General features: G+C 44.2%; 1 protein-coding gene across 8 annotated transcripts in view; it reads right to left on the bottom strand.

Annotated features, from left to right (window-relative positions):
• The window catches only part of LOC124545180 (mucin-5AC-like), a 349,462-nt gene that overhangs the window by 206,723 nt on the left and 116,229 nt on the right, over nt 1–26,510 (bottom strand). For all 8 annotated transcript variants that reach the window (XM_047124022.1, XM_047124023.1, XM_047124024.1 and 5 more), the window contains exons 4-5: nt 18,376–18,678; nt 8,434–8,565 (exon numbers count right to left, since the gene is read on the bottom strand). In XM_047124022.1, the coding sequence (XP_046979978.1) occupies nt 8,434–8,565; nt 18,376–18,678 (435 nt within the window). The remainder of the gene's footprint in view (nt 1–8,433; nt 8,566–18,375; nt 18,679–26,510) is intronic.

Genomic DNA, 26,510 nt, shown 5'->3' with positions numbered 1-26,510 from the left:
AGGAGCTCCATCGTGCATGAACCACATGTTGTGTCGTACTTGCAAAGGCGCATGTTCTAGCAGCAAAGGTAGAGTATCCCGTATGAAATCATGATAACGTGCTCCATTGAGTGTAGGTGGAAGAACATGGGGCCCAATCAAGACATCACCGACAATGCCTGCCCAAACGTTCACAGAAAATCTGTGTTGATGACGTGATTGCACAATTGCGTGCGGATTCTCGTCAGCCCACACATGATGATTGTGAAAATTTACAGTTTGATCACGTTGGAATGAGGCCTCATCCGTAAAGAGAACATTTGCACTGAAATGAGCATTGACGCATTGTTGGATGAACCATTCGCAGAAGTGTACCCGTGGAGGCCAATCAGCTGCTGATAGTGCCTGCACACGCTGTACATCGTACAGAAACAACTGGTTCTCCCGTAGCTCTCTCCATACAGTGACGTGGTCAACGTTACCTTGTACAGCAGCAACGTCTCTGACGCTGACATTAGGGTTATCGTCAACTGCACGAAGAATTGCCTCGGCAGTTGCAGGTGTCCTTGTCGTTCTAGGTCTTCCCCAGTCGCGAGTCGTAGGCTGGAATGTTCCGTGCTCCCTAAGACGCCGATCAATTGCTTCGAAAGTCTTCCTGTCGGGACACCTTCGTTCTGGAAATCTGTCTCGATACAAACGTACCGCGCCACGGCTATTGCGCCGTGCTAATCCATACATCAAATGGGCATCTGCCAACTCCGCATTTGTAAAAATTGCACTGACTGCAAAACCACGTTCGTGATGAACACGAACCTGTTGATGCTACGTACTGATGTGCTTGATGCTAGTACTGTAGAGCAATGAGTCGCATGTCAACACAAGCACCGAAGTCAACATTACTTTCCGTCAATTGGGCCAACTGGCGGTGAATCGAGGAGGTACAGTACATACTGACGAAACTAAAATGAGCTCTAAGATGGAAATTAAGCGTTTCTGGACACATGTCCACATAACATCTTTTCTTTATTTGTGTGTGAGGAATGTTTCCTGAAAGTCTGGCCGTATCTTTTTGTAACACCCTGTATATCATATCCTTGTGATTGTCTTGTGGTTTTAGTTTCTTAGGAAAGGAATACCGAATGACTCTCCTTCTTTCTTCATTCAAAACTTGCCCTTCGAAGTTCGGTTCAGGAAAATGTACACACACACACACACACACACACACACACACACACACACACACACACACACACACTTGTGATGACCATAGCTATGTAATGGAACTTGGCAAGGCAATGAGAGATATTCTTCTTTGTCTTACTTGCATTTATAAAAAAAATAGATTAAATCATTCACTTTTTGGGCCTTCCTACATTGCTACTTACCTCTGACTTGTATTTTTATAGTTTTTTGTTTGCGGTACATTCTAGAGCCATTGATTTGCTATTTCCATTGCCATCCGCATTCTTAAATATTTTGATTTAAAGCCAGTCATGTTACTCTCCTTTTAACTGGCCTTATTCCGCATCTTCATGGGTTTGGTTGGATATTTTTCTGGATTTTTTAAGGGCAGAGGATGGCCGGATTCCGTACACGTCACCGCCCTTAGATCCCGATACCTCCACTTTAGGGACGTAATTTGTGCGCCTGTGTGTCTAGCATTATCCAACATGAAAGTGTGCGAACGCTTTCTACAAGTATACGAATCGTGTAACTGAGGTCGTTAATCCCCACGGCGGTTTTGATCCAGAGCCAGGCAGGCTCTCCGAATCTTGCAGCGGCGTGATGGAGCTCGCGGCTATGAGGACACGGCTGCCATTAGTCCTAATGCTGCACTCTAATTTCCAGTTCTGCTCGTGTTTCTATATTTCGCTATCTTATCAACTGTTTATGCCTGGATGTGTGAAAAGCTTCGTTTCCTCACTTTGGATGCTTAGAGTATCCTTTGTTATTGTTTCCAAAGTACTTCTTCCATTCACTACAACAGAGAGTAATATTCAGCAGTTGTCCTTTCTTTACGTTCTTTTGTAATGCTAATGCGATAGTACCATTCACTAAGTTCGATATCTCTGTCTCATGCCAGAAATTAGTTCCATCTTCAGGTGATTTACTGGATCCTATATACTTAAAATTTGTTACTGGCGCTGCTATTTTTCCACATTTTCGAATTTTTGACTTAATTTTGCTTTCATCACCAAATGTTATCCTTTTTGTTTTGCTATCTGGTAGGTGCTGTAAGTTGAGTAGCAGCACCATCTACGAGGTAAGGAGTACACCTGGCGACACGGTGACGTCATTCTGCGAGCAGCTACCACGAGACTCGGGCTGCACCACCTACGAGCCCACTGCTGGCTCTAAGGTTCTTGGCGCGTTCCAGCTGGTGGGCTACCTTCAGGCTCACTCGAGTTGCAGCCAGCCTTGTGTAGTGAAGGGCACGCATTAGTGGCCAGGGCGGGGCAGTCATTTCGGCCACTGTACTTGTGCAGGCGAACTGACACTGTACGCCTCTGCTTTCTACATCTACATCTACATGATTACTCTGCAATTCGCATTTAAGTGTTTGGCGGAGGGTTCATCGAACGACAATCATACTATCTCTCTACCATTCCACTCCCGAACAGCGCGCGGGAAAAACGAACACCTAAACCTTTCTGTTCGAGCTCTGATTTCTCTTATTTTATTTTGATGATCATTCCTACGTATGTAGGTTGGGCTCAACAAAATATTTTCACATTCGGAAGAGAAAGTTGGTGACTGAAATTTCGTAAATAGATCTCGCCGCGACGAAAAACATCTTTGTTTTAATGACTTCCATCCCAATTCGCGTATCATATCTGCCACACTCTCTCCCCTATTACGTGATAATACAAAACGAGCTGCCCTTTTTTGCACCCTTTCGATGTCCTCCGTCAATCCCACCTGGTAAGGATCCCACACCGCGCAGCAATATTCTAAGAGAGGACGAACGAGTGTAGTGTAAGCTGTCTCTTTAGTGGACTTGTTGCATCTTCTAAGTGTTATGCCAATGAAACGCAACCTTTGGCTCGCCTTCCCCACAATATTATCTGCGTGGTCTTTCCAACTGAAGTTGTTCGTAATTTTGACACCCAGGTACTTAGTTGAATTGACAGCCTTGAGAATTGTACTATTTATCGAGTAAACGAATTCCAACGGATTTCTTTTAGAACTCATGTGGATCACGTCACACTTTTCGTTATTTAGCGTCAACTGCCACCTGCCACACCAGGACGCTTCCCTGGGGAACACCCGATATCACTTCAGTTTTACTCAATGATTTGCCGTCTATTACTACGAACTGCGACCTTCCTGACAGGAAATCACGAATCCAGTCGCACAACTGAGACGATACTCCATAGGCCCGCAGCTTGATTAGAAGTCGCTTGTGAGGAACGGTGTCAAAAGCCTTCCGGAAATCCAGAAATACGGAATCCACTTGAGATCCCCTGTCGATAGCGGCCATTACTTCGTGCGAATAAAGAGCTAGCTGCGTTGCACAAGAGCGATGTTTTCTGAAACCATGCTGATTACGTATCAATAGATCGTTCCTTTCGAGGTGATTCAAAATGTTTGAATACAGTATATGCTCCAAAACCCTACTGCAAACCGACGTCAATGATATAGGTCTGTAGTTCGATGGATTACTCCTACTACCCTTCTTAAACACTGGAGCGACCTGCGCAATTTTCTAATCTGTAGGTACAGATCTATCGGTGAGCGAGCGGTTGTATACGATTGCTAAGTAGGGAACTATTGTATCAGCGTAATCTGAAAGGAACCTAATCGGGATACAATCTGGACCTGAAGACTTGCCCGTATCAAGCGATTTGAGTTATTTAGCAACCCCTAAGGTATCTACTTCTAATAAACTCATGCTAGCAGCTGTTCGACGGTAAACACCGTGTCTGCCCCATCAAACCCTGCCCTGAACAGCAGAGTCACGCCAAGATGGTGCGAATGCTTTCGTCGATATCGCATATCAGCATTTAGGCCCTGCCGCCATAGGGCTCTGGCCGCCTATTGCGTTATCCCGTCTCTAGTGACCTTGATGTCGATGGGACATTAAACCCTAATGTTCCTTCCTTCCTTCTCTCTGCTGTCAGCACACACCGAGGGGGCGTTACCTCTATGGAATGACTCTACGCGTGGAGTAGCCTGTTTCATGTGTTGATGATGTTTTCTTTAACCACCACAGTCAACATCCTGAGGACAACACACCACCTCAACTCAACACTGTCACTGCAGAGGCCGTACACCTTGAGCGTCTACATTCTGGTGTCAGAACCATCTCTGAGGCAGCCAGACCCAGCATTACGTCACAGCCGCACCGGCTGATTCGAGCCTAACAGTGGGGTGAGTGGACTCTTTTTTTTTCTCCTACAAAACGAGACAGTTATTGTAACATGAGAATAATATTTATGGAGCGGGTGGAGCTGGCTGATTTGTCCCAATTCCACAGCTATACTAGGGACCAGTATTTGTAATCAGCAAAGTGCTTCCAGTGCAGAGAATTATGCACCATGTGTTGAGTCGCACCATCATTTATTTCAACGGCTTCGTTTGCAGCACCCTTCATTGACTCACGTGCAACAGATTCCAGAGCAGCTCCAATAAATCCTGCATACTTGTCGATTTTACAAGGTGAGCGTGGCATATTCATCACGGCACACATTGTTTCTGTTGCAGTGTGTCGTTTGCCAATAGCTCTCAATCCATAAAACCACCTAACATCTTTACACTTATCAGAATTACAAAATGAATGAGTATATCTAACAACTGGCACAATTAATGATATGTTTTCTGGCTAGTCCATTAGATAGCTCACAGTCTTAAAGTAAACTAATTGGCCCTCCACATATTTTACAACACACAAATTCATGTAAGACCTTTGTTAGGATGTGTAAATCTATCAGAATATAACCTAACCTACCATTTACACCACTTTCGTTTTGAGGAAATTGTGTATCACAACATTTTATGTTAATCTTCGAAGCACTCATGGGTGTTTCTCTAGATACTGACGAGTTTGCCTGTATTTCGTTGTCTGTAACTTCAAACGCCACACGTTGAACACAATGTTTCCCTTTATTCGAAAATCTATTACCACGAAAGATACCTTTCTTAAAAACACTTTGTTTTGGCGTCATACTTTACTTTTTGAGACATTTACCAATCTAGTCGTCACTTTTCCTCGGAAAAAAGTTAGCACTTCGACATGCAACGCGTATTTATACTATGAAACGATACGATACTGTTTTTGACAGTGCTACCAATACAAAGACGTAATTTAACCTTTGTAACACAGCAATCCACAGCCTTCTACATAAAAAAATACCGATTTCATTAGATACTGAAGAAATGCACGTAAAAATTTTAACATTTTGAACCTGTGTAGAATATATCTAAAAAAATAAAATGAAACACTTCCTATGTGACCAGAATGAGATTTTTCACTCTGCAGCGGAGTGTGCGCTGATATGAAACTTCCTGGCAGATTAAAACTGTGTGTCGGACCGAGACTCGAACTCGGGACCTTTGCCTTTCGCGGGCAAGTGCTTTACCAACTTTTTTTTTACTTTTTTTTATTTTGCATTTCGTTCGTTATTGATCGTTATGTTTGGTCGTTGCGGACGTCGCAAGACATCCTGTTCAAGTTTGGGGGTTGATCCTTCCACTCAGTTTTTTATTACAGAGCCCAACCGGCTCTCTGACTGAACACACTGAGCTACCGTGCCGGCGTCCATTTTGTTCGTTATTGATCGTTATGTTTGGTCGTTGCGGACGTTGCAAGACATCCTGTTCAAGTTCGGTGGTTGATCCTTCCACTCAGTTTTTTATAACAGAGGCCAACCGGGTCTCTGACCGAACACGCTGAGCTACCGTGCCGGCTTAGTTCGTTTAATCTGCTCGGGGCGGACGTCGTAAGACATCCATTTAAGTTCGGTGTTGATCTGTTAACTCAGTTTTTTTATTACAGAGGGCACATTACTCTCTGACGGAACACGCTGAGCTACCGTGTCGGCAGCAAGTGTTAATTTCTACCCAAGCACGACTCACGCCCCGTCCTCAGAGCTTTACTTCTGCCAGTACCTCGTCTCCTACCTTCCAAACTTTACAGAAGCTCTCCTGTGAGCCTTGCAGAACTAGCACTCCTGAAAGAAAGGATATTGCGGAGACATGGCTTAGCCACAGCCTGGGGGATGTGAAAATCTCATTCTGGAAACATCCCCCAGGCTGTGGCTAAGCCATGTCTCCGCAATATCCTTTCTTTCGTGATTGCTAGTTCTGCAAGGTTCGCAGGAGAGCTTCTGTAAAGTTTGGAAGGTAGGAGACGAGATACTGGCAGAAGTAGAACTGTGAGGACGGGGCGTGAGTCGTGCTTGGGTAGCTCAGTCGGTAGAGCACTTGCCCACAAAAGGCAAAGGTCCCGAGTTCGAGCCTCGGTCCGGCACACAGTTTTAATCTGCCAGGAAGTTTCACTTCCTATGTGAGTTTATGAGTGACATATATATCATTTTATTCGGAAAATGGCAGATTTTATAATGAGATAAAAACCCGAAAATCTTAAACAAAATATTTTCCGTTCTACTCCCCTTGAGGCCGCACGGTAGTTCTCTGGCGGAGCATGAACAGGGGGGATGGCCACAAGTTAGGAGCGGCCTGAGTGCGCGCCTCTGCAGCCTGGCGGACCGCGTGTCCACGAGCCGGCATACCTGGCGCGTTCCAAGTGTCGTATTCATGATTTGTGGAACAACTGCTAATCTAATCTACTCTAAGCACCGACTGGCCCCGGTTTCACAGCGCAGACGGCGGCAGCGAGAGAACTGCAGCTTGACACCACTCCCCGGGTACAAGGTGCCTTCCCGTCACCAACGAGAGTTCGCCCACCAACCTGTTACAGGAGTGGCACAGGCAACAGGCAACCAACACACTACCAGTCACTGCTAGAGTTGGCTTCCCATTAGCCGCCGAGGTAGCGCAGGGAACAGAGTACCGTACAGCCTCCATAACAGCCTCTTCAAATTGTCCCACGACATCACAAATATGTGACGACGCTAGCCACCAAGTAATTTCTGGATTTCCGGAAGGCTTTCGACACTGTCCCATACAAGCGGCCTGTAGTGGAATTGTGTGGCTACGGAATATCGTCTCAGTTATGTGACTGGGTTAGTGATTTCCTGTCAGGGAGGTCACACTTCGTAGTAACTGGCGGAAAGTCATCGAGTAAACTAGGAGTGATTTCTGGCATTCCGCAACGTAGTGTTACAGGCCCTTTCCTGTTCCTTATCTCTATAAACGATTTGCGAGACAATCTGAGCAGCCGTCTTCGGTTGTTTGCAGATCACGCTGTCGTTTATTGTCCAGTAAAGTCACCAGAAGATCAAAACAAATTTCAAAACGGTTTAGAAAAGATACCTGTATGGTGCGAAACCCCTAAATAACGAAAAGTGTGAGGTCATCCACATGAGTGCTACAAGGAATCCGTTAAACTTCGGTCACACGGTAAATCAGTCAAATCTAAAGGCCGTAAATTCAACTAAATACCTAGGAATTACAATTACCAACAACTTAAATTGCAAGGAACACATAGTAAATGTTCTGGGCAAGGCTAACCAAAGACTGCGTTTTCTCGGCAGAACACTTAGGATATGAGTGTCACTTAAATGAAACAGGATTTTGGATGGACGTCATTAAAATAAAGGCGTTTTCCGTTGCGGAGGAATCTTCTCACGAAATTCAAGTCACCAACATTCTCTTCCGAATGCTAAAATATTTTGTTGACGCCGACCTACTTAGGGAGAAGCGATCACCATGATAAAATAAGGGAAACCAGAGCTCATAAGGAAAGATATAGGTCTTCCTTCTCTCCGTGAGCTATACGAGATTGGAATAATAGAGAATTGTTAAGGTGGTTCGATGAACCCTCTACCAGGCACTTAAATGTGATTTGCTGAGTGTCGATGTAGATGTAGGTGTAGATGGAGGAAAACAGTCACCAGTAGACAGCAGTGAACTGGCGTGAAGCAGTTACAGTGACTCGACCCAATAGCGAAAATTATATTGTCGAAAATGACATCGGCCGTAGAAGCCTACGAACCTGTATCATGTGTTTATAGTTTCTACCAAATGTTTAAGGTGCACCTCCCCGTTACCCAGTTTTCATGTATCTGGAGTGAGATCTTACCCAGTTAATGTGTTATATTAGGACCCTGGTTACTCTGCAAAGTAATATAAACTAAGGGAAGAACACCTGCTGACGATATTTCGGAAAGATAGTCACATATTCCAAAAGCGAATTTGGTTAACTAAATGTTGCAAAATTTCGTTATGGATGCAGAAAGCATACCTCCTAGCGCCTACAAGGCGGAACAGAACAGCGCCTGACAGCTCCGTGAAAAGCTGTCGACGCTGAGTGTGTTGAGCCAGTGTACTCACTATCTCGTCCGCGGCGACTGTCTTGTGAGACGCAGCATCCTGAAACCTGGGAGCCGTGGGGGGCGACGTCTGCTGGTTCACGTTGATGGTGATGGTGGCCTCAGTAGACGAAAGCTGAGGAGAGCCGTTGTCCTGCGGAAAATAAAATACACACAATGGCACCACAAAATACTGTAGCGCAAGAAAACTGTGGGCTAACATGGTAATACGTTCGTTTAAAATTGCTGCGGCGTCCTACACAAATCTCTAATAACTCTGAATGTCTGTTGTAGAGCGGAGCAACCAGAGAAGTGGATCTAAGTGAAACAGTTCTCAAAGACGTAGGACAAATTTTTTATACGTGTCTTCATTTAATCATTAGTTAAAAAGCTTATAACGAATACAAAATTTTTGGTAACATTTTCGGAGAACAGCGATCTTGTAAGCGATATGAAATTGGTGAAACACAGTCTAGGTCGCAATGGTTGTTTTATTTAAAATGAACGGTTTCGGCCTAGACTTAAGCCATATTCAGGAAAGCACCATCAGTCAAAGTTGACGATGTTCAGAACAGTCAGTTTCAGCGACTGTCGTCTACTGACTGTTGCAGTCTAGACTGTTTTTCACTAATTTTTACAATGAATATTTACGTGGACGTATGCTACTTGCATACGATAATTCAAGGCTGTTATAGACAAGCAGCAACAAAAAAGAAAATCAATTTGCAAGGTATATTGTACGTGCACAGGTCGCACCAATGGCAATGAAGCTGGGCCGAAGTCATACCCTACATCTCGTTCAGCTCACATGATACACACATCCTGACAACACAAGTGAAGCACACAGAAGACTTTGTAATGTTGTCGCATTAATTTGTTCTGAAAGCGGTGCTGATATTCAAGACCATAAAAGTGGGTTAAAAGCTGTGAGCTATCTGAGGAAGTTAACCTTGCATTACTGCGCAACTGTTTCACCAGGTATCCAGTCTAGCTTACCAAATTCCCAACCAGACTAACATTAATTATAATCTTTTAGTACTCATCTTACGATAAAAAGAAATAAATCAGTTTATATTTGGACATTTATTTTAACATTGATCATTGTTCCATTATAATTTCAGCATATCAAACTTGATTCATAACTAAACTGGTGCCTTATTTAGGATTGTGTAAATGTGAGTTTGTAATCTTACGGAACACATCAAATAGGGAGTCAAGATTGGGAGACTGCATAAAACACTGCATTCATAAAATAAAATAACACACGAAGAACGTTGAAACATATGCAAGAGGAAATTAACCACAACCAACCGATTCAATTTTCACCCAAAGAAGTTACGTCCGTAGCGCAATCCTGTCCGTCATGTAATTACCACACACTGGTATACTAAATTCATACTAACTCTCTGTGAAATCTTCCCGAAAAGAATAGCCGAGGGCTACTTTGATGATTACACCACATGCTTCACGTGGTCAACTTGGTTTACACAAAGAGTGTAACTCCACAATAATTTTGATAATTAAAATAAATTACATCGAAACGAAATTTACAAAAGAAAAACCTCGAACTGGTCTTACTATTAACCTGATGGGTCAAACAATTGTATAAGCACATGGTATTGGTCTCACAACGTACAACACACGTGGGTTGAACATAAAGAAAAGTTGCTATATTGAAACATATTGTCAAGACGAGACGTTATAATCTCATCCACATTCGCATTTAAGCTTGATGATCTTAGTTAGAGTTACTGATCAACACGTGGTTCCACTTTACTCACAAAGTAGTGACAAATCTACTACCGGAAGACATTCTGAACTTTACACTCGAATTACACTGCGTTGCAATTTAAGATAACATTAGATCTTTTAGAGCTAAACCTGAAATAAAGGTGATTAAATTTTCAGTCAGGCTGAACTTAAGAAATCCATTGTCCTACGGACTTAGCAGACACGCGCTTAGCCGGAGATCTTACCACTTCAGACGCTCGCCGCGGACAGACTGACCTGGGCTCCTACCTAGCGTGCTAACAGATACAAACGGAAGTGACCAGAGAGGCAGCTTCCTATACCAACATGACAAGGGACGGACAGGACCATACTAAGAATAGAAACCTCTCTACTTTTAGCAAGCGTAGCTACCTGTTCCGACGTTGGTCCTACTGTTCTCTAGCTGACAGGCTTGTCTGCTACCCTCAAGCATGCAACTAGAAATACATTTGCTCATTCATTCTTTCACACAGAAGGGAAGGGGGATGACAGTATCTTATCATATACAGTATATAAAAGAAAGCGGATGTAGGTTCCGTATGAGATTGTGTGACATGAATTACATATAAACTGTGTTTTAAAGTGTAGTAGTGTGACAGATCGTTCTTGTTTATGTGTAAAAGTAACACGATGCACTACTCAGTCTCCTCCCAGATAGTCAGAAACGCCACAGTAAATTTAGAACAGGAGTTTATGCCGTAAATGACAACAGATTTAAGAAATTAACATGAAAGGAATCCAACAGAGACCTTTCAACGTGGTCCGATGTCAATGTATCGTCCTATGCGTACACACCAGCGGTGAGCACGTAAATGCTTAGAACTGCAATTCTCCGTGACGTCTAGAACGCCGACAAGAGTGCACTGGCGTGGTTCGAGTTTAGTGTTGTTACCGGGAATGGTACAATATATGGACATACGTGAACAGCGACCGATGTTGAGCGAAGGACAGGCATATGTCGTGCACTTCTGTGATACAGTATCATCAGCGCGAGTTGGTCGCCATGTGGCCAGCTGGTCGAATGGCATGATTCGCAGATTTGTGAGGTATTCAGAAATGGCAGTGGTCCGGTGCTGGACTGCACTGGAACGCGAGGGCAGGAGTACGCTTCAAGTTTCCAGTAGCCCAAGCTTCGCCACCACAAGGGAGAATGGCCGTATTGTGCGTTAATCACATGGTAACTCCCTCACATCTAGTTTTCCACGAGGTCAGTTTCTGGCCAGTTTATCCATTCTTCTGGGAATGATTCATGTTAGAGTTTTCCCACCACGACATATTAAACCATGTTCTTGAATTCTGTCAAGGGAATGTTGCATGCGACATGTCGAAACCTACGCTGAAATTTTTCGCTCAGGAGCAATACATCGAAAGACATGCACTGTTCAAATGTTAGCTGCTTCGGTGCACTGGAAGAAATTTCTTTAAAAAATGTTAAAGTTAATCATTTTTGCCGCACGAAGAACCGCTTATAACCGCAGTTTGTGCAGCCCTGACTGCTTAGGCCGTCATCGAATAAGCAGACGAAGCCGCGACAGGGGGAAAGTATTGCTGCGTAGCGCAAAGTCCAAAGTGCACACACTGGAGTTTTAAGCACTTAGGCTAAACCATACCAACACTGCCCCATATCATTAATTTTTTGAATGGCTTGCAGTTCATGTCAGCAGGTAAGCTTTTGCAGATGAAGTTGTTACACAACTGGGTAGCAAAGGAAAGAAAATCGAGGCAGTGCATGATATTACATTACAGACGACTTCCATCAAAGGGGACTCTAATTTGCTGGAATTAAATACACACATCAAAAAAAGTTTTGCGTCAACTCGGTTCCGAGAGTCCCGGAACCTGTACAGAAAATTGGAATAGAGATCAACATAAACATCGTTTCCGCCCTTTTTATTGCACATGAAAACCACACATTGCATGTTGTACCACCATACAGCGAGACCCTCAGAGATGGTGGTGGTCCAGATTGCTGTACACACCGGTACCTCAAATACTCAGTAGCATGTCCTCTTGCATTGATGTATGCCTGCATACTATCCACACGTTTCTCAAGGCACTGTTGGTCCAATTGTCCCACTCCTCAACGGCGACTCGGCGTAGATCCCTCAGTGTAGTTGGTGGGTCACGTCGAACATAAACAGTCCTTTTCAATACATCCCAGGCATATTCGATAGGGTTCATTTCTGGAGAACATGCTGGCCACTCTAGACGAGCGATGTCTTTATCCTGAAGGAAGTCATTCACAAGATGTGCACGATGGGGGCACGAATTGTCGTCCATGAAGACGAATGCCTCGCCAATATGCTGCCGATATGGTTGCACTATCGGTCTTAGGATGGAAATCACGTATCGTGCATTCGTTACGGCGCCTTCTGTAACCACCAACGGCGTACGTCGGCTACACATAATGCCACCTCAAAACAACAGGGGACCTCCACCTTGCTGCACTCGCTGGGCAGTGTGTCTAAGGCCTTCAGTCTAACCGGGTTGCCTCCAAACACGTCTCTAACGATTGTCTCGTTGAAGACATATGCGACACTGATCGGTGAAGAGAACGTGATGCCAATCCTGAGCGGTCCATTCGGCATGTTGGTTGGGCCCATCTGTACCGCATTGCATGGTGTCGTTGTTGCAAAGATCGAACTCGACATGGACGTCGGGAGTGAAGTTGAGCATTATGCAGCCTACGGTGCATAGTTTGAGTCGTAACACGACGTCCTGTGGCTGCACGAAAAGCATTATTCAACATGGAGGTGTTGCTGTCAGGGTGCCTCCGAGACATAATCCGTAGGTAGCGGTCATCCACTGCAGTAGTAGCCCTTGGGCGGCCTGAGTGAGGCATGCCATCGAAAGTTCATGTCTCTCTGCATCTCCTCCATGTCCGAACAACATCGCTTTCGTTCAGTCCGAGACGCCTGGACACCTCCCTTGTTGAGAGCCCTTCCTGGCAGAAAGTAACAATGCGGACGCGATCGGGCCGCTGTATTGACCGTCTATGCATGGTTGAACTACAGACAACACGAGCCGTGTACCTCCTTCCTGGTGGAATGACTGGAACTGAGCGGCTGTCGGACCCCCTCCGTCTAATAGGCGCTGCTCATGCATGGTTGTTTACATCTCTGGGCGGGTTTAGTGGCATATCTGAACAGATAAAGGGACCGTGTCTGTGATATAACATCCACAGTCAATGTTTATAGTCAGCAGTTCTGGGAACCGAGGTGATGCAAAACGTTTTTTGATGTGTGTATTTTTTGTAACAATTCCGATAGCACAGTCCTTACGATAATTTTTGAGTAATGTATATTTTGCTAATAATGAAACAGTTACTTGTTTTTATAATTAAATTTTGTCGAGATATTCGAGTCTCTTCTTTCTCTACGATAATGATGGAAGCTGAAGAAATGGATTAAATTTTGTATCACAGCTAGGCGTCGAACCTTGGTCTGTTTCCCTCTTAGGGAGGAATGCTAAACCATTACACCGCGCAGCACTATGGCTAGGGTTCTTCCACGGACAACCCAAGTTAAATGCACTCAGCAACACAAACTTCAGTTCACATCTTCTGATTATTTTCCCCCTCTTAGATCGTCACTAAGACGAGACTCAAATATCTGGAGGAAAATTTAATTATAAGATCTATAGATCACTTACGCCTGAGGTACAGCATCTCCCAATTACGTCCAATGCCCGAGAGCCTCAACAATGGTGACGATTTAAGAGGGGAAAGTAAGCAGAAGATGTGAACTGAAGTTTGTGTTCGGCAGGGCTTCTAGCGTAGGCAGTCCGTGCAGCAGCGCGGGCGGTCTAGTGGCGGTGTGATGGTCAGCATTCTGCTCTAGTGAGGAGGAAGACCTGGGTTCAAGTCTCGGCTGTAGTGCAAATTTTAATTCATATCCTCAGCTTCCATCATTATCATACTTACTTGCTCATTCCGTGCGGTCGTTACAAAAATGCGAAGCATCTATTGGATTACGAAAACAAACCTTTTCCTTTCACCTTTCATATCTGGAAAATATTAATGCATTCAGGCACTTCACAACAATTACTAGTTTTATCTGTATAAAACAAGAACGAAGTAGGAAATGGTCGTGGCCCCTATTCTGCACACTGTGCTCGTTACCAGAAGGTAAACAATATTGTACCACTGATAACCTGAAATGACAAAGAGCTGTCGTAAATTGTGCTGTCCGACAATTCTCTAAAAAATGCTCTGCACTGCTGGAAAATATTTTTATCGAGAGGCTGAATCACGTTATTAGTTCCGAGTTGAATGCAAATTATATTAATAGTTTTTTCGTCATCCTTCTTAAGACAGAAGTGTCGTTATCTTCAGGCCAAGACTCCAACAAAGGCAATAAAGTATTTTCTACAAATACTAAGAACACCTATCGGATGTAAAACTGAAAGCCGTTCTCTCCCGTTATTCCAAATTTTGCTATGTAGATTACAAGATATTTGCAAGTAAACACTCATTTTTTAGTTTTAGGTCTTAATTTACCTCGATGTTCCTGAAAACAGATACAAAGCAGCGGAAAGACTAATCTACTGGTATTTACGAGTGCCATTAGTTGTATACGAATGTGAGTGAGCATTCATTCACTACACAAGCGCCTCTCCTTTTTCTCGCTCGAACTGATAAAGTGCAGTTTGCACGAAACCTGACCGATTGGCTTCATACAGAGAATTTTTAGGAGATAACAAAGAGCTTTGTCTTAATGTCATCTACGAATTTCTCCCCAATATTACCTATTGATTACGTCTCCTCTACGTGTTTACTTGAGGTACACTTTGTAATTTGCAAACTTGCTTTTCCGTATAATTTCCCGAATTTGTTTAACCAGGTCGAGAAAGACTGGAAATCAATAATGTTCATCTCCCTTGTAAATTAGAGCTGCCTGTCTCGTAGATATCCCCCGGTGGCGGCGCACTGACTGTCAAGAGCACTTCAGAATCTTTCGAATAGTTTTTCTTTCACACTTTTGTAAGTTTAATTTGGTGCATATTTTGTGCTTCATGTAAATCATTCTTCCATCTGTACAATTCATGTTTAGATTTTACAAAATGAAATGGGCTTTGCACATTGATTATGTAAGCAGTTTTTTGCCCTCCTTCATTTGACTAAATAATTTATAGTCTTTTCTTTCCCACTGAAAACGATTACTGTCAACGTTTTCTGTGGGCTTGTGAGGTATTCTGTTTTCATTTTGGGCCTCAGTTAGGACCATAGTCACCGTTCAAACCACAGGTCACGAAATCGACTGAGTTATTTCCTGTTCCCTCTAATGTTTCCACAATCATTCCGGACCATTGGAATAAACTTCCCAATTAACTAATATATAAAACAAATGTAGAGCTTCAGGAGAAGTAGGGTATTTTAATTGCATACCATGTTCTTCATATTTTTTCTTTGCAAGGTTGAAAATATTAACTGGATTCGACATTACTGTGGAACTGTGGAAACTACACAATGACAGATGCTACTAAATAGCAAGAAGATACGAAAAAATCACAAAGAAAATTAATTCACTGCTATCCCCATTGTTAACGCTGATGTTACTGTAAAAGCAACTGGCAATTATTGTAGATATTAAATGAGTTGCAAATTCAAGCGAATAGTTACTGTGAACATTTGTTTCAAAGGAACTGTCAACGGAAACTGAAAGAGTTGTGCCATATTGTTTGTTTACCAAAGTCCGTCAGCCAAGGATAGTTTCGGTGTATTCTTCCTGTATAAAAAATTTCAGGGCATGTTGCGGTATATCAGACTGAACGGTTCTGTTGTGACGGTGTTTCGAAAGTCTTATATTTCTTGCACATCAATTCATACAATATTGTCTCCCAAGAATATCAATATTCTTAAGGGAAAATTTGTTTGCTACACATAGATCTTTCAGTGGTCTATCAAAATATTGTCATAGCATCGTATCTCTCACCTTCTCTTTATGTATTTCTCTTCCCCTTCCACAATACTGTCATGAAATTAATTTCATGTGTATAGGCCGCCTGTATGTTTCTTTCGCCTTTTAGCCTTTTCTTATTTACTTAGAAGTGGCTTGCTATCTGAGCTATCGATATTCATAAAGGTGATTCTCTTTTCCCCAAACATCTCTTTAACTTTTCTACGTGCGGCAACTATCGTTCCTCTTGTCAAGCGAGTTTCTACAGCTTTGCATTTCTCCTATAGCCATTCCTGCTTTGCCATTTTGCACTTTCTGTAAAGCTCATTTTTTTAGGTGTCCTTACTTCTTTTTGAATGCTTCATTTTCTGCATTTTTACGTTTTATTCTTTCATCAGTTAAATTCAATATCTCAGGTGTGATCCGAGGATGTTTACTGGGTCTTGTCGTTTTATCTATTTGATCCTCTGAAGCCTCCACTATTCCATCTCTCGCAGCTACTCATTCACAGCAGCAGGTGTGATGCTGACTTACTTAGAACTCGCGTATTGAGCAAACGTACCGGTAACAGGTCTAGCGACACGCGTTTGAGTTGCTTCGATATCTTCCTTTAATCCGACATGGTGAGGGATCCCAAACACTCAACCAGTACTCAAGAACGGGCCACACTGTTGTTGTATACGTGGTATCCTTAGCAGATGAGCTACACTTTTCTGGAATTCTCCCAGTAAACCGAAGTCGCCTATTCACCTGCAATACTAATGATCTGGCGTGCTCGTCCCGTTTCACATCGCTTAGCACCGCTACCCCTACGTACTTAATCGACGTGACTACGCCAAGCAGCACACCACTGGTACTGTATTCGAATGTCATTACGTGATTGCTTTGTCTGCTCACCTGCATTGACTAACCTCCTCCAAAGAATCGTGAACTCACTGCCTCCACCCGTCCTGGATGTACCACAATCCACTCCACTCACTCTGTCCCACTGCTGCAGTTGAACGTATGGTCAGATTTGTTACATACTGAACATTTATGTCTTTTATTTACTTTTTTCAAAAAAAAAAAATGGCTCATACCACTATGGGACTTAACATCTGAGGTCGTCAGTCCCCTAGAACTTAGAACTACTTAAACCTAACTAACCTAAGGACATCACACACATCCATGCCCGAGGCAGGATTCGAACCTGCGACCGTAGCGGTCGCGCGGCTCCAGATTGTAGTGCCTAAAACCGCTCGGCCGGCTTACTTTTTTCAAATTATGGAGATGTGAGTTAGCAATTTCTATCCATCACCTTTAAAAATTAAAATAATAGAAATTCTTCTGCAGAATACAAACAATTCTCGAGTAGAAACTTTATCAGTTTGTTTTCAAATTTTAATTCGCTTCCTGTCAAGCATTTTATATCGCTGAGTAAACTTTTGTTGCTGCATTGTGCACCTCTTTTTGTGCTAAAGACAACTTTAATGTGGAATAATGAATGTCATTTTCTGGTACTGTAATTATGTACATCATCAGCGAATAAATGTACTATGAAGCGATAATCAAAATGCCCAGCTCCTTACAAAGATGTCCACAAAATGATCGTGAGTGAGCACCACATATTACTTTTAAAGCACTTTTTTGAAAAATGAATACTCTCTTTCTTAAAGATGAGTGTCCCCAGAATATTGTCCATTTGACAGTACTGAATGAAACAAAATATCTCAGCTTATTGATTTGTCTCTCCCCAAGATTTGAAATGATTCTAAGCGCAAATGTGGGTGAACTAAGTTGTTTTAGGAGTTCCAAAATGTGCTTTTTTCCAATTTAAATTCTCATCGGTATGGACACTTAAGAATTTTGTAGGTGCCACCCTGTTTGTTATTACCTCGCCATGTGTTACACTTATCATTGGTGTAATACCTCTAAATGGAAAGAATTGAATATCTTGTGTCTTTTTGAAATTGAGACAGACTTTTCGCAAAAAAATCAATGATACTTTTAAGAATATTTTTTACAATTTCCTCTGTTGCTGTACGTACTATTGGATTTATTACAAAATCAGTGTCATCCGCAAAAAGAGCTGATTCTGCTTGTCGTGTATTACACTGCAGATCGTTTACGTACAGCGGTGGGCCTACGGCTGGGCCGTGCGGTCAGCAGAAGGCCTACAGAGAGAGACGTGTCTGCTGTGAAGCTAGTGTCTCCGAACATTTCTAGACTGTCCTGCTACAACTTGCTGCGTAGTCACGTTGAAGATCATTGTCCCCCTATCAGGCCACGTGTGGTGTTATTAGTAGACAATAGCCTACCTTTGCCGTCATCGTGAAGGTTGTGGTCTCCTTGAGTTCGATAGCCGTCGTGCTGTACACGTGAATCTCGTAGTTCCTGCTTCCCAGGTAGGTCGCTTCTCCACGGAACAGTTTGGCTCCATCTTCGTCGAAGTCGATGGTGATGTCCGAATTGCTGAAGTCGATGTCCGTCACCTTGATCACGTCCACAAGGCAAGAGAGATCGATGTCTGAAGGCAGCGGCATAGGTAGCTCGAACGGGTAGCTGGATTTGTCGAACTCTGGCGCATGGTTGTTCGTGTCCTTCACCGTAATCTTGAAGCCCTGAGGACACAGACGTGGGGCACGAAGGTTACAGCATGCCGTGCAATACACAACAGATCAGTTTACTTTAAGAAATCATCTTTGACCGCTTCAGGACTTTGGATATTATTGCCAGTTAACATTGTTTTATGTTTCCGGGAATGAAACGGTACGATTTGGTTTTCAACTCACAGAAAGGGAAAGTCGTGTCAATTACAAGAGGGTTATGCCCAATGAAGCACAGTGACTTTCAACTGACTACTGCTGCTTTACTTTCACAACACAACCGCGATCATTCTGTTGGGGCTCTCCTCTGTGCTATAATGTACTTGGGGAAATATCAGAGTGCGGACTCCTGATTCGGACTCGGGATGAACAGACACAATTTTAGTCCATTTATCAGCTCACACCCAGTGGATCTGCGAAAACTGAGCAGAAAAATTACCTTTTAGGAAACATACCGATAAACTGCATCAGGATGAACCGTCTTCAGGCGTGCGTCTCATTACTAAATCACATTATATGATGAGAATAACATTTAATGCAGTGTAAACCATCCTGCCTCTGACTGCATAGTTGTGCCCTAGAAATTTTGGGAGCACATGCGATTTCTTTAACGTAGGACAGTAAACCAAACAACGATACCTGTAAACGACTTCTCTTGATTATCTTCGGAAATCCTTTCGTGTATTTCTATCAGATAACTGTGGAATTATGAAATGGCTAAAGAGTACTGGCGTTTACGTCATTGAAATGTTGAACCTGCAGACAGTTCGTGGCTGGCTTGTTTATACATACTGAGGTGAGAAAAGTCATTGGCTACCTCCTAATATCGTGTCGGACCTTCTTTCGGCCGTCATAACGCACGAACTCGATGTGGCGTGGACTCCAGTTGCTGGACGTTCCCTCCAGGAACATTCAGTCCTGCTGCCTCCAAAGCCGTCCGTAATTTCGAGTGTGTCGCCTGTGCAGGATTTTGTGCAAGAACTGACCTCCCGATTATGTCCCATAAATGTTCGATGGGATTCATGTCATGCGATCTGGACGGATAAATCACTCGCTCGAACTGTTCAGAATGTTCTTAAAACCACTCGCGAACAACTGTGGCCCCATTCATGAAAATCCTATTGCTCTTTGGCTGAAAACGGTTTCCAAGAAATATTAAATTACCTAACTACTTCCAAAATAGAATATCCCACGCGTCTAGCTCCAACTACCATTCCACGTTCAAAGTCTGTTAATTCCCCTCTAATGCCTATAATGGCGTCAGAAACCTTTTCACATGGGTCATTTGAGTACAAATGACGGCTCCGTTTTTTTTTCCTTTATTCAATTTCTATCCCCGCCCCCTCACGGCAGGGGCTCGGGGGGGGGGGGGGGGGGCTGACAGCAGCATAATACGCCGCTCTGCAGCCTACAGAAAAGTTAAAAAAATGAAAGACGGAATGAGGAGATATCATAACAAGAAATGCAGGCGGTAAAACGGCGACTGTTAAAAACTGGAACATGGCGAAAAAGTTGCGAAGAAATATGAAAGCAGTGGGTTGGTGATGCTGATTAAAACACATACTAAAGGGACAGGCACAATTAGAAAAACATGGCGACAGTCTGGTTTCTGTTTGTAACAGTTAAAAACACATGTAGCGACAGTATGGTGGCTGTTCGCAACACTTAAAAAGGGGGACACACAACACTGAACACTCACGTAAACACTGCACTATAGAGTACGAAGGCATATGGGGGGGGGGGGGGGGATGCGGAGGATCCAGATAGATGAAGGGGCGAAAAAGGGGGGAGGAGAGAAAAAGCAAAAAAAGGGGGAACCGATGGAGGGAGAGTACACAGAAAAAGGGGGGCAAGGCAGATGCGAGAAGGAAAGGGGGAAGGCAGTGGAGGGGAAAGCAAAAGGACTTGGGGGAGAGAAAGGAGTCAAGGAGAAGGTAGGTAGGGAAAAGGCAACAGGATGGAAGGGGGGAGGGAGCCAGGGAAAAGGACAGAGGGAAGGAGGGGTAGGTGAGGATCAGAGTAGATAGGAGGGATAAATGGAGGGAGAGAGGTCATTATCCTGAAAGGGGAGTTGACGGAAGCCTCCATGGGAGAGGAGATGAAGGGTGTGGAGGTGGAGGGTAGGGGGGACACAACAGTGAAGGCACGGCAGCGAGTGGGGGTAGGATAGGGGGGATCAAGTCGGTGGGAGGTGTAGAGGACTCGGATATGTTCAAGGAAAAGGAGCAGATTGGAAAGGAATCAGGTCATAGAGGATCCGCATGGGGGACGGTAGGCATATACAGATGGCAGGATGGAGTGCATGGGGTTCGAGGATCTGGAGGGGCTTGTAGAATTTACGGGTGGGGGGGGGGGGTGGATATCCAGGTGGGACTGGCATAACAGAGGAATGGATGTAAGGATTTGTAGGTGTGGAGGATGGTAGAGGGGTTCTATCCCCGTGTCTATCCCCCAGTTTAAGTAGACAGATGCAGTTGTGGGCTGTGGATTGGATAGAGCAGAGATGAGCGATCCAGGTGAAGTGACGGTCAATGGTGAGTCCAAGGTAGGTGAGGGTGGGGGAGAGGCTGACAGAATGGGAGCAGATGGTAAGGGAAAAATCAAGGAGCCAGAAGGATTGAGTGTTACGACCTATGATGATTGCCTGGGCCTTGGAAGGATTGATTTTGAGGAGCCACTGTTTCCGCCATATACAAAACGGTCAAGGTGATTCTGGAGAAGGCGTTGAGACCGTTGAAGGGTAGGAGAGATGGCAAGGAAAGCAGTGTGGTTGGCATACTGCAGGAGGTGGACTGGAGGGGGGGGGGGGGTTTGAGGGCACATCGGCTGCGTGCAGGAGGTAGAGAGGACAAAGCCCTGCGGTCCACCCACGGAGGGGTAGAGGATGTGGGAATCAGTGTCATCGATGGTAACGTAGGAGGGGCGGTGGGAGAGGAAGGAGGCAATCAGACGGACATAGTTGATAGGAAGAGCTTAGGCCTGGAGTTTAAACAGGAGACCGGGATGCCATACGTGGTCGTAGGCCTTTTCAAGGTCTAGGGAGATAAAAATGGCGAAGTGAGGGGAGTTAAGCTGGAGGGAGAGGATATGAGTGGGGCATAGAAGTTGGTCGTTGGCAGAGAAGGAAGATCGAAAGCTGCATTGGGTGTTGGGGAGGAGGTGATGTCGGTGGAGGTGGTGATGGATGTGCTGGGTAAGGATGGATTTCAAGAGCTTGCGTAACACTGAGGGGAGACACACAGGACGATAGGAAGAGGTGGATGGAGGTCGATGGAGGCTCGTTGGGTTTGGAGAACCTCAGGATATGGGAGGTTTTCCACAAGTTGGCGTAGAATGGCTCCGCCAATGCATTGTTCTTTTACAACACGTGTATGCGATACTACGGCCATCTGTAGATGTGCATATCGCTACCCCATGACTTTTATCACACATATATACACTGATGTTACAAGTACAAACTCTAGGGACTGATCGACGATATATATACAATCATCAATCAGTCTCTAGTGTTTGTACACGCTGGAAAAAATTACCCTATATATATTGCTATAAACCATTTATTCAACCATACTTCGTTATAGAGACTGCCGTCTAATGCGCACTGTAACATGCGGCCACAGTTACAATATGCATGGTTTCCTCCTAGAGGGTGGTACTGTTCCTCATACCTCGTAAGTCATACCCTAGCGCCATCTCCTACCATAGTAGTTCCTAATGTTGTGTCCGATTCATTTCTCTTGTTGACTCACCTTGTAGTGGATGTGATACAGCGTTGTACACAATGGTCCTGTACTCGAATCGAGAGCTTGCCGACATTTGTTTTACTTAAGGATAGGCAAACGGCAATGGGCGCCAGGCAGCTTGGTTGTATCAGGAGACGTATCCCCGCAGGTAACAACCAAGTACTCAATGTTTGCAACAGCGTTTCAGCGTTTGTCTGCGACAGGTCGTTTCAGGAAGCAGGAAATCATGAAGGACACCAGACTTGGAGGAAAATGTGATTAACACTGTGGAAGGCGACCGCCGTGTCAGCAGCAGGCAGTTGGCCCACCAGTACAGGGTACGCCAGACGACCGTGTGGAACATTCTCCTTGACAATTGTTACTAGCCTTATCACTTACAGCGTGTACAGGGCTTAATAGCAACAGACTTTCCACATCTGACACAGTTTTGTCACTGGTTTCTTCACCTGGCAACCACGATTCCATGATTTGTGTCACCCGTCCTATTCACAGATGAGGTCCACCTTATATATACAGGGTGTTACAAAAAGGTACGGCCAAACTTTCAGGAAACATTTCTCACACACAAATAAAGAAAAGATGTTATGTGGACATGTGTCCGGAAACGCTTAATTTCCATGTTAGAGCTTATTTTAGTTTCGTCAGTACGTACTATACTTCCTCGATTCACCGCCAGTTGGCCCAATTGAAGGAAGATAATGTTGACTTCGGTGCTTGTGTTGACATGCGGCTCATTGTTCTACAGTACTAGCATCGAGCACATCAGTACGTAGCATCAACAGGTTAGTGTTCATCACGAACGTGGTTTTGCAGTCAGTGCAATTTTTACAAATGCGGAGTTGGCAGATGCCCATTTGATGTATGGATTAGCATGGGGCAATAGCCGTGGCGCAGTACGTTTGTATCGAGACAGATTTCCAGAGCGAAGGTGTCCCGACAGGAATTGATCGGCGTCTTAGGGAGTACGGAACATTCCAGCCTATGACTCGTGACTGGGGAAGACCTAGAATGACGAGGACACCTGCAATGGACGAGGCAATTCTTCGTGCAGTTGATGATAACCCTAATATCAGCGTCAGAGAAGTTGCTGCTGTACAAGGTAACGTTGTCCACGTCACTGTACGGAGAGTGCTACGGGAGAACCAGTTGTTTCCGTACCATGTACAGCGTGTGCAGGCACTATCAGCAGCTGATTGGCCTCCTCGGGTACACTTCTGCGAATGGTTCATCCAACCTTGTGTCAATCCTCATTTCAGTGCAAATGTTCTCTTTACGGATGAGGCTTCATTCCAACGTGATCAAATTGTAAATTTTCACAATCATCATGTGTGGGCTGACGAGAATCCGCACGCAATTGTGCAATCACGTCGTCAACACAGATTTTCTGTGAACGTTTGGGCAGGCATTGTTGATGATGTCTCGATTGGGCCCCATGTTCTTCCACCTACACTCAATGGAGCACGTTATCATGGTTTCATACGGGATACTCTACCTGTGCTGCTAGAACATGTACCTTTACAAGTACGACACAACATGTGGTTCATGCACGATGGAGCTCCTGCACATTTCAGTCGAAGTGTTCGTACACTTCTCAACAACAGATTCGGTGACCGATGGATTGGTAGAGGCGGACCAATTCCATGGCCTCCACGCTCTCGTGACCTCAACCCTCTTTACTTTCATTTATGGGGGCATTTGAAAGCTCTTGTCTACGCAACCCCGTTTCCAAATGTAGAGACTCTTCGTGCTCGTATTGTGGACGGCTGTGATACAATACGTCATTCTCCAGGGCTGCATCAGCGCATCAGGGATTCCATGCGACGGAGGGTGGATGCATGTATCCTCGCTAACGGAGGACATTTTGAACATTTCCTGTAACAAAGTGTTTGAAGTCACGCTGGTACGTTCTGTTGCTGTGTGTTTCCATTCCATGATTAATGTGATTTGAAGAGAAGTAATAAAATGAGCTCTAACATGGAAAGTAAGCGTTTCCGAGCACATGGCCACATAACATATTTTCTTTCTTTGTGTGTGAGGAATGTTTCCTGTAAGTTTGGCCGTACCTTTTTGTAACACCCTGTATATGTCTGCCACTGAATAGGAAACGTAAGAGGCGAGTATGAAGTGAAATTATTCCAAATGACATGTTTCAGAGTCTGCCAATCACCAGATTTCCTGGTATAACCAATATGACAAACAATTAGTTATACATTTTTTTAAAAACACCTAATGTTAACAAGAAAGAGTAAAATCGAACGAAGTGTCAGAACCAGTTGATGCCATTTCATAGCAAAAATAACTCTGACACCTTGTTCCTTACTTATACATTCACGAATCAAAAGGTGCGACATATTTTGAACTTTGACAATGGGAATGTTGGTCATGAGGAGGACTACGAAGAACTGCTACTTTAGTGCGCTCGCACTTGCGAGGGTGCAAGGGGACGTCTCCTTACAGCACTGCGACCGCGCAGATGCCGATATGTTTACTAAATATTAAAACAGTAACCAACAACAGCTAGAAGTATACGCTGTGAAAGGCGGGTACTTTAGCCTCTACCGAATCACACCAAAGGGGTAGCAAACTCAAATGTTGGAATACTGTTGCTGGTAACTATAGAAACCTGCTGCCCTGATAATTAACTCCGTTTCTACATAAATAATCGCTTACGTGAAATGTCTTTCTGTCTCCTCGGTCGTGACAACATAGGGTAACGGAACCTGCATCAGACGTTTCCATAGGAAAGTGTTGTAGGCGTAGGGCCTGGGAGAGGGCCACAAACAAGAAACAAAGGCATATTTCAGCACATCGCTGACCGCGTTTGAGGGATGATCGATCACACAAACAGTATAATTTTTTCCTAAGGAACACATACTTTTGGGCCGCCGTTTGTGAGTTATGTGCACGGTCATGAGGCGCACCGCTACCAAGAGAACTTGCCCACAGGTCCTAGTGATGGCGTTGTTTTGTGGTGTTGAACCAGTCCTGTTACTCAACTTGTTTGGCAGTGCTGTGTCTACAGCGACCTGCATCTTACCACTGTTGCATTCAGCTTGTGTTGTTGTAATACTGTTACATTCAGTGTCGTGCATCTTACTAGTCCTGAATTGAGATTTTCTTGCCGTTATTACTCTGTGAAATGTGGAATATGGAATTTGATGAGCCCACTGATTTGATTATGTGTTACAATGAGGCGCAGAGAACTGGAAGGGCAGCTCTTGGTAACTGTGAAAATCGGTTTTCTAACAGAAGTCACCCACATTACAGCGCCATGGCTGCAACTCAGTGGTGCCCAAAAGAAACAAGGAGTTTGCGTCCTCTGCATGTCGGTGGCCGCAGGCGTGACGTGAGAACACCAGATCGTCAGGGTGAATTGATACGTAGATTTTACAGTGAAACCTCAAGCATCACACCCCATGCTACGGGAACAGGTCGCGTATCTGTTTGGGGAGTATTACAGGAGTACAACTTCCACGCGTACCATCTTTAAAAGAGTCTTAGGACTAGCAGATTACCCACATCCAATGCAGTTTGTGCAGTGGTTTGTGCACCAAATAGTGAATACTGCTGCCGTACACATGTTGTTGTTGTTGTGGTCTTCAGTCCTGAGACTGGTTTGATGCAGCTCTCCATGCTACTCTATCCTGTGCAAGCCTCTTCATCTCCCAGTACGTACTGCAACCTACATCCTTCTGAATCTGCTTAGTGTATTCATCTCTTGGTCTCCCTCTACGATTTTTACCCTCCACACTGCCCTCCAATGCTAAATTTGTGATCCCTTGATGCCTCAGAACATGTCCTACCAACCGGTCCCTTCTTCTCGTCAAGTTGTGCCACAAACTTCTCTTCTCCCCAATTCTATTCAGTATCTCCTCATTAATTATGTGATCCACCCATTTAATCTTCATCATTCTTCTGTAGCACCACATTTAGAAAGCTTCTATTCTCTTCTTGTCTAAACTATTGATCGTCCACGTTTCACTTCCATACATGGCTACACTCCATACAAATACTTTCAGAAACGACTTCCTCACACTTAAATCTATACTCGACGTTAACAAATTTCTCTTCTTCAGAAAGGCTTTCCTTGCCATTCCAGTATAC

This window comes from Schistocerca americana, chromosome 8 (assembly GCF_021461395.2).
Source record: "Schistocerca americana isolate TAMUIC-IGC-003095 chromosome 8, iqSchAmer2.1, whole genome shotgun sequence".
NCBI classification, from domain to species: Eukaryota; Metazoa; Arthropoda; class Insecta; order Orthoptera; family Acrididae; genus Schistocerca; species Schistocerca americana.
The sequence above is the reverse complement of the archived record's forward strand: the minus strand, read 5'-3'. Positions and strand labels throughout refer to the sequence as shown.